This window comes from Perkinsus marinus, assembly GCF_000006405.1.
Source record: "Perkinsus marinus ATCC 50983 genomic scaffold scf_1104296947766, whole genome shotgun sequence".
Taxonomy (NCBI): domain Eukaryota; phylum Perkinsozoa; order Perkinsida; family Perkinsidae; genus Perkinsus; species Perkinsus marinus.
Window position 1 is genome coordinate 79,444 of NW_003210480.1, and position 8,743 is coordinate 88,186.

The 8,743-nt window shown below is 51.0% G+C and overlaps 3 protein-coding genes across 3 annotated transcripts; 2 read left to right on the plus strand and 1 right to left on the minus strand.

The window, feature by feature from the left end:
• Window positions 1–38: 38 nt before the first annotated feature.
• Pmar_PMAR029606 (gag/pol/env polyprotein, putative) lies at window positions 39–5,303 on the minus strand (the record flags this gene model as incomplete). Its single annotated transcript, XM_002779145.1, has 1 exon — window positions 39–5,303. One exon carries the CDS (start codon window positions 5,301–5,303, stop codon window positions 39–41), a length of 5,265 nt encoding a protein of 1,754 aa, XP_002779191.1.
• Window positions 5,304–5,790: 487 nt separating this feature from the next.
• Window positions 5,791–7,342, plus strand: Pmar_PMAR029607 (Inositol-3-phosphate synthase, putative; the record flags this gene model as incomplete). The annotated part of the gene is made up of 1 exon (XM_002779146.1): window positions 5,791–7,342. The coding sequence occupies exon 1, from the start codon at window positions 5,807–5,809 to the stop codon at window positions 7,340–7,342; it is 1,536 nt and encodes a 511-aa protein (XP_002779192.1). The 5' UTR covers window positions 5,791–5,806.
• A 713-nt stretch (window positions 7,343–8,055) lies between these two features.
• Pmar_PMAR029608 (glyceraldehyde 3-phosphate dehydrogenase, putative) lies at window positions 8,056–8,706 on the plus strand (the record flags this gene model as incomplete). Its single annotated transcript, XM_002779147.1, has 1 exon — window positions 8,056–8,706. One exon carries the CDS (start codon window positions 8,056–8,058, stop codon window positions 8,704–8,706), a length of 651 nt encoding a protein of 216 aa, XP_002779193.1.
• Window positions 8,707–8,743: the final 37 nt, after the last annotated feature.

Here is an 8,743-nt window from a genome sequence, read left to right on the forward strand (position 1 = left end):
TTGGGCAATCCAAAATAGAAAATAGACGATCGCAGAGATTAGTGGTATAGACACAGATTGTGGGACTCTTGGACCGAACCATCACTGAGGCGATAAGTCATCTGGTGAGGACCACAGCATTCAGCAATAACGTGAGGGCCGCTCCAGTTCACGCCTAGTGCTGGCTTCGGGCCAGACCACTTGAGCACCTTCTGACCGATTTGAAACACACGTCGACGGGAGACGATCCTCCTCGACTTGGCCAACTTGAGCAGAGTATCAGCTTCGGCCTCATCCAGCGCTTGGTGGATCTTTTGGAGCTCAGCTTCTCTGCGAGCTGCACGCCGCTTCGCCTCAAATCGCACCGAGTCAGCATCCAATGACGCAGCAACATCCTCAAACCGACGGGCAAAGAAGGGTGAGTCCTTGAGACCGAAGTACAGCTGATGAGGAGTGTGGTCACCATAGATGGCACGGGAGTTACAACGTCGCTGAGCTACTGGAAGGAAGAATGGCCAGCGATTCACATTACCTTTGCAGAGACACTTCAACACCTGCTTAAGCACTCCGTGTTGGCGCTCCAGAGACCCATTTCTGTGAGCCGCATAAGGCGGGTTGAAGTTGATCTGGATACCCCAACTAGCAGCCCATGCCTTGAAGGCAACGGATTGGAACGTGGAGGCATTGTCGACCGTGATGGACCGTGGTGGAGGGAGAAGGTTAAATATCCTTTCCTCGATAGCAGCAGTGACAGAGGTGGTGGTTGTTGAGGTCAGTGGTAGAAAGATCACCAACGAGGAGGCAACATCCTGTATGGACAGTATGTGCTTGTAGTGATGGTCGGCGCTCTCGGGTAGAGGTCCCACGGTATCCATGAACCAACGGTCATTGACCTGGAGGGTGCCTCGGAGAGATGACGCAACCGGCTTTATAGGACCACGACGTGCGCGAACAAACTGACAATAGCACGATGACACAACCTTTTGGACAGAGTTCCCTATCCCAGGAACATAGAAGTCCCGAGCAACAGTCCGCAAAGTCTGACGCACACTTGGGTGTCCATGGAAACAGTGTACCCTAGAGATCACCGATTTCCCATACCGAGCCGGTATTACATACTTGTCACCGATCCGTAGTAGGTCATCGTCGTCAACACGGAACTTAGACTTACCTTCTATAACCAGCTTCCTCAAGGTCTGGCATGCCTCATCACCTTCCTGAGCCTTTGCCAACCAGACCCTCGCGTCCGAGGGATTAACAGGGATAGCCGCAACCTCAGCAAAAGGAGTCGATGTTTTCCAAGCAGTGAAAGCTCGTCGAAGGCCGAAGGGTACCACACAGAACGTCAACGGGTCATCGTGGTCCGAGTTGCTGCTACTGCTTGCATTCGCAGCCCTAACTCCAACACCACCACAATCCTCAACACATGAACCGTCCTCATCACCGTCTTCGATCTCTGTACTCGGTGAATCCTCAATGGCACGGGCTAGAGCATCAGCCCACCTAGGAGGTCCATTACGGCGAAGCCACACAAACCGGTGAACATTCCGCTGTAGGTGCTCGAACTTGGTCAGTTGGACGCCATGCAGAGTCTCGGCCGCATCCGCCCAAACCTTCATAGTGTTAGCATTGTCAACAAGGCATACCACCTCCCCCGCTAAGACATCTCGACCTTGCCAAACAGTGTCGAGGACAGCATAGCGCTCTCGATAGGTAGAGCTCCGTCGCTGGTCCGTGGAAGGGAACGGCGCACCAACAAACTTCACCGGTAAAAGGATATACGGGACATCTGAGCTCAGCGTAAACAAGGCAGATGCCGGAGGAAACTCGACCGGAACATGTATCGAGCTCTGTAGGCCGTCAGTCGAAGGCGTCAGGCGAGCCGCTCTGAAGATGATTCCAGCGAATGACTTGGCATTAGCATCGGTCAATACAACAGTGCCCAAAGTATCTTCGGGGTCCAGTAGACCTTGGAAGAGAGGAGTAACACCTTGCTGCAAATACATAGTGCATAGATCCTTGAATGCTGATGATACAGCAATAGCAAAGTCCACGAGTACGGTCGAATCCGAGTTCTCATGGTCAGGTTTCTGATACAACGAAAGTGCTCGCTGAAGCAGGTGCAGAGACTCCATGGATTGGTGGTTCATATGAGACTTGAAACATTGAAAGATGCCACACCAGTGACGAAGCCAGGTAAGGCGAGCTTGCCGGTCTTGAGCCCCTCGCCACTCGCTTAGGGCCAAGTCGATGGTAGCTTGAGAGAATTCTCTCTTAAATCTCGGAACCACGCATCCTTTCCTCAGATCATATCCAAAGAAGGGCACCGACGTACTAGGGCCGTAGGTCTTAGCGTCGTTGACCAAGAAAGTGTACTGAGTGAAACATTCTCTCGCACAAACCAGAGCCTCTGCAGCATGCCGCTGGCAACAAGATGCCAGGATGACATCATCTTTGCAATGGATGACCTTCGCCGGAATGTTGCGCATGCGGAGGCAGTCCTGGATCTTTGAAACCATAAACTCCATCGCCACACCAAACAGCAGACCACTCCATTGCCATCCTTGAGGTAACACTCGATAGGCCCAAAAACAGGGGTTGTTGTTGACATCGTATGATACGACACCGAAGCACCGTTGCAAACTTTCGTCCACTGCTATAGACGAGTATGCGTCACGAAGGTCCAATTTGTAATAAGTCGAGTAACGTGACGGCACCGAACGGAGTCGTCGTAAGGCAGTCAACTCAGATTGGCGATAACTCTTGGTATCGAAGGCAGCAACCGTCTTGAGACCATGGGCGTTCTTAGATGGCAACAGAACGAATGAACCAGCATTATCATAGGCAAGGGATAGAGAGTTGACACTCCTCAGATCCAGCGTTATACGATACCGTTCGTCCACTCTAGGATCGGGATAGCTGCGCAAACTATCGGCTCCATCCTTGTCGACAATGACCACAGGGCATATCATGATCAGATCCCCCTCGCGACAGCGGGATACTTTATTCTCCCGAGCCATCGTCGTGAGTCGATGGTGCACAATACGGTCATCGGTCTCAGAGCGTTTTCTTGGTGGAGATCGAAACGGCATCATAGCAGCTCTGCGAAACATCTCCACATGAGCCGTGAGCTGTCTCCCACCGTCGTCTCGGTCAGACACTGTGATCAGTGGTTCGAGCTGCTTAATGATCTCGGCTTTGGCAATCTTAGCAGCGCAACTACCACCGCGACCTCCCACCGTAGAGTCAAGGTTGTGAACGATAACGTCCTTGTTGGTAGACGTGAGGCCGATCCCCAACTTGGGATACATATTAGCGCCCAAGATGATAGTGTTATCGATACCACGGCAGACAAGGAAGGTGAACTCGATGTTCTTGAGATCCCCACTCGAGGCAGCCACCCGAACAGTGTGAGTTGCAATAACTGTCTCGGAGATGCCACCAACTGAGACCGGCGACTCAAGGACTGTCATGTCCTCATGACGAATAATGCCACGGTCGATGAAGTAATCCACAAGATGATCTCGCATCAGGCTGGCATTTGCTCCCGAATCCAGAAGCGCACGCACATCACAAAAGGCTTGCTGATGATCGAATCCCAGACGGAGTGAAACCTCTGGGAGCTTGGGTAGATCTGCCAGCACAGACTGACCAGCACGTACATCGACACGGGCCGTGCGAGAGGATGAACTTGTCACAGGAAACTGACTGGACAGCTGATCTGCTGCGGTCTGTCTAGACGTCGCCGGAGTCGAACTGGTTCTGGCAATAGGACAGATACTGCTCATATGGCCACTTTGGCCGCACGACGTACAGATGATACGACGTTTAGAGACCTTGCACTGATGAGCTTTGCCATCGACCACACTGAGACCACCACAGACCTTGCATCGCTCGTCGAAACGGTAAATAGACTGGGATGTACACTCCCTGGCATAGTGTCCTTCTTTCCCACAGCGCAGACAACCTCGCTCTGCAATGCCCAGCTGACGGGTGATAGCCGACCGCACATTAGCATAAACGGGGCTGTCGTCAGAGAGCTTGGGCTTCAGGCGAGAATGTTTGTCTTCACGCTTGGGTTTCGAAGACAAGGAAGATGTTATCGGCGCCAGAGTAGATGGAGTCAGTGTCACCACCGCATTTGAAGCACCCGACTGCGATACGGAGCTCAGAAATGCGAGCAAACTGCTCTTGTAACCTTCGTAGCTCATTTTACCAGTCGGATCAATGAGGGAAAGGGCACTCCGTGAGACAGGATCCGTGAAACCGCGACGAAGCATACTCAGTAGATCCATGTCGTGGATGGGGCCATGGTCAGGATGAGTGATCCTACGCAGATGGACCAGCTCTTCGAACCGCTGCACGTAAGCATAGGCCGATTCCCCCGGCTTTTGAGATACGTCGACCCACTCGTTCACCAAGGCTGCTTTCTCCGACACAGTTAAATGTTGGCGATCTAACCTCGCGATGAGCTCCTCCGAAGACGTCACCGGGGACAGCTTCAGCTCGCGTTTGACCTTTGAGCGCTCCGGTTCGGAGATGCAATGGAGTATCGCCGAGATCCGAACACTTTCCAAGGGGTGGTCACCGATCTTGTCGAGAAGCTTCGTACGCCATCGGACATACACACCAGCTGGTTCGTTACCGCTATACATCAGAGAGTCTGGAGGCGTGGCACCAACCAAAAGGTGAACGTCGCGAACCTTCCTCGACCATCTCACAGGGTTCTCAGTGTCGGAGTCACTGGGAGTGGCAGACACGACTGGAGACACCCGTAACGGACTTGTCGACGTCGGAGGAGGAAGCGCACCACCAGAGATGATCGAGATTTTCGGCGCCGGAGTACTGGATGTTTCCTTCTTCGCCGAAGATATCTCATTTTTGATAACTGACCGCCGAGGTACATCGTCAAGGTTGATGATGATGTCATGCCTCGTCTTAACGTCGATGGCTAGGCGGTCCATGTACGCTCTTGCCATCCATGACGCTGTAGGACGATACCACGGTGGGCAAACCCCAATGTAAGCTTCTTCGCCTACGTCAGCCAACTCTTCACGTACCACTTCCCAAAGTGACCTTCCGCACTCTAAGCTAGAAAGCTCGTGGCGGTTTGCGTCCGAGATATCATCGTCGATCACCAATAGAGGTATCTTCTCAGAGATAGTCTTCGGGGTAGCATGGTCGTTGGGTTGTTGGATAACGTCGATGAGCAAAGTCTCGAGTTCGCCTTGGACTTGGTGTAAGCCTTCTCGGATCGAAGCCCCCAATGTTGTAACATACGATGGTTCGACTTCACCAGACCCGTTGGAACCCGACGCAGACATAGCTAGAGAGAATATAATGGGGTTTATAATGCAATACATATTCGACTGAGGGAGAGACGGTTTCACAGCCGTTGCAGCCTAATCTGGCCGGGCGGGCGCTACCGTATGTGACTCACAGTGAAGGTGCATTGTTATCACACCCCTTATTATCGATCATTTGGGCGCGCTCTTCCGGGTTTGTCAAATTCGGGTGGCACGGAGTATTTTGTCAATCTCGCTCGCCGGAACTTGCCCTCTTCGGAACTCTCGACATACTGAGCATGATGACGAGACAGAAGATTGAGGGCCGCTTTGGGGGTCGCGCAGCTTGCTTCACTCGTTCCTTCGTTGTAAAGTCGAAGATCCACTCGTACATTGTGGGCCTTAGTTCGTGTCTGGGCTTTTAAGGAGATGCCGGGGTCGCGATTGTGTTATCTCCAATATGAAGGTCGTTTTCCGCGTTCGGATGAGTGATTTTCCCGATGGTCACGATTAGTTTTCTCATATTAGGAAACTCGCTACCAATGGCAGTCCATTGCCCCTCCTTCACTGTTAACTCGCCTAATGTAGTCTACACTGACACCCACATTGAGGCCTCCTACGACTACCACACTACTGACCTCTCACAGCCTCGTGATGGCCAATGGGTGGTCACTCCCAAGACTATCAAGTACAACTTCAAGACCGACAGGCGAGTACCCAAGCTCGGTGTTATGCTAGTCGGTTGGGGTGGCAACAACGGCACTACTGTTACTGCTGGTATCCTCGCCAACAAGCATGGTGTGACGTGGGAAACTAAAGAGGGTCTTCAGCATCCCAACTACTACGGCTCGGTCACTCAAGCTTCTGTGGTTCGTCTTGGCAACGTGAACGGCAAGGAAGTTTGCACCCCTATGAACAAACTAGTCCCTATGGTAGATCCTAATGATGTTGTTCTTGGTGGTTGGGATATTAGCGGTTTCAATATGTACGCTGCAATGAAGCGGGCTAAGGTTCTGCCAAGTGACTTGCAAAACAAGCTGAAGCCTATGATGAAGGACATGGTTCCTCTACCTGGTATTTATGATCCAGCTTTCATCGCGGCTAACCAAGAGGATCGTGCTGATAACGTGTTGCCCAAGATGATGACCAAACGCGAACAGGTTGACCGTGTTAAGCAGGATATCCGTCAGTTCAAGGAGACCAATGGTTGCGACAAGATCGTCGTTTTGTGGACTGCGAACACGGAGCGCTATGCTGAAATCATCCCGGGTGTCAACACGACCAAGGCTGAGCTCATTGCTTCGGTGGCCAGGAATGAGTCCGAAATTGCACCAAGTACTCTGTACTGCATCGCCTGCCTGGAAGAGGGCGTTCCTTTCGTGAACGGCTCCCCGCAGAACACATACGTGCCCGGTCTCAAGGAGCTAGCTGGGAGCATTCCTGGCGCTGTGATCGCTGGTGATGATTTCAAATCTGGTCAAACTAAGATGAAGTCAGTTCTGGTCGACTTTCTGATCGGTGCAGGACTCAAGCCCACCTCAATTGTTAGTTACAACCATCTTGGCAACAACGACGGCAAGAATCTGTCGGCTCCTCAATGTTTCCGCTCGAAAGAGATTTCCAAGTCTGATGTTGTGAATGACATGGTCAACAGCAACGCCCTATTGTACAGAAAGGGTGAGCATCCGGATCACTGTGTGGTTATCAAGTACGTGCCGGCGGTTGGTGACTCTAAGCGTGCTATGGACGAGTACACTTCGCAGATTTTCATGAATGGTCTCAACACGATTGTCATGCACAATACCTGTGAAGACTCTCTCCTCGCGGCCCCATTGATCATTGACTTGGTCCTCTTGGCTGAGTTGGTTACTCGTATCAAGTTGGCCAAGGACGGAGAAGAGCTACGTGGTATGCATCCTTTCGGCGTGATTCTGAGCTACTTGACGAAAGCCCCATTGGTTCCCGATGGGACTCCATGCATTAATTCGCTGGCGAAACAGCGTGCTATGCTGGAGAATGTATTGAAGGCTTGTGTCGGCCTTCCACCTGATAACAACATGCTGTTAGAGTTCAAGTAGTCGTTCATGCGGCCGATAATGATGCTCATACTAATTTTATCCTTGTCATCGTCATTATCATCAAAGGTAACCATTTGAGTAGTTTCTGATCCGTGTTGGGTTCCGTAGTCTAGCAGTGCGCGAAAATATGCACATAGTCAACTTCATGTGTTGGTGACCATATCTAAAATTCTTATTGTGTTCTGTACACTTCTGGGCGAATTCGTAGGTGAGCTCTTATGAGTAGTTAGGAAACGCCTGCACTCACTGAGGAAGGTGAACATAAGTTCCTACAAAGAGATATCCTCTGAAGGATTCATTTCGATATCCAATCTCGATAATGAGCAACGTGTTTACCTGTACTGAGTGACTTGGTAGCTGGTAGAATCCTTGATGGGAGCTGAATCCTATCAATGCAATGCAAAGGACAGTGCTTATCAGAGCCGTTATCGAGTTAGCTTCTCGTCCGCTTGTTGAAGGTCGCGATGGATACATGGATCTATAACTCCTGTAAGCTCTTGACCATTAGGAAAACAAATACCGATTGGTATGTTCGTGTGAGATGGTATAATGTTCGAACACACTGAACTTCTCTTAAGCCGGAACACAAGGCCCAGCGTTGGTATCTTGTGTTGAGCTTAGTTTGGCTGCGCACTTCTCTGAGGAGGTTATCTTTATTATCATCATCAAACTGTTATCAGTTTGCTATTTTTCATCATAAACTACTACCCACAATGGTGTGCCAACTTGGTATTAACGGTTTCGGTCGTATCGGCCGTCTTGTTTTCCGTGCTGCTATGGAGAACCCCGAAGTGAAGGTCGTTGCTGTGAATGATCCCTTCATGAACATCCCCTATATGAAGTATCTCCTCAAGTATGATTCCGTACACGGTCAGTTCAACGGTACCATCGAGGTCGCTGAAAACGCCCTCATTGTGAACGGTCAGACCATTCAGGTCTTCGCCGAGAGGAACCCGTGCGATATCCCGTGGGGTAAGGCTGGTGCTGAATACGTTTGCGAATCTACTGGTGTCTTCACTACTGGTGAGAAGGCCTCTGGTCATCTCCAAGGAGGCGCTAAGAAGGTCGTCATATCCGCTCCTCCTAAGGATAATACCCCGATGTTTGTGATGGGTGTTAACAACAAGAAGTACACTTCTGATCTCAAGATTGTCTCCAACGCCTCTTGCACTACCAACTGTTTGGCCCCTCTTGCTAAGATTATGAACGATAACTTCGGCATCGTCGAGGGTCTCATGTCAACCATTCATTCCACTACTTCCACTCAGTTGACCGTTGATGGTCCCGCTAAGGGTGGTAAGGATTGGAGAGGAGGTCGTTGCGCCGAAGCCAACATTCATCCCTGCCTCTACCGGTGCCGCTAAGGCCGTCGGTAAGGTTATTCCATGCCTTAACGGTAAG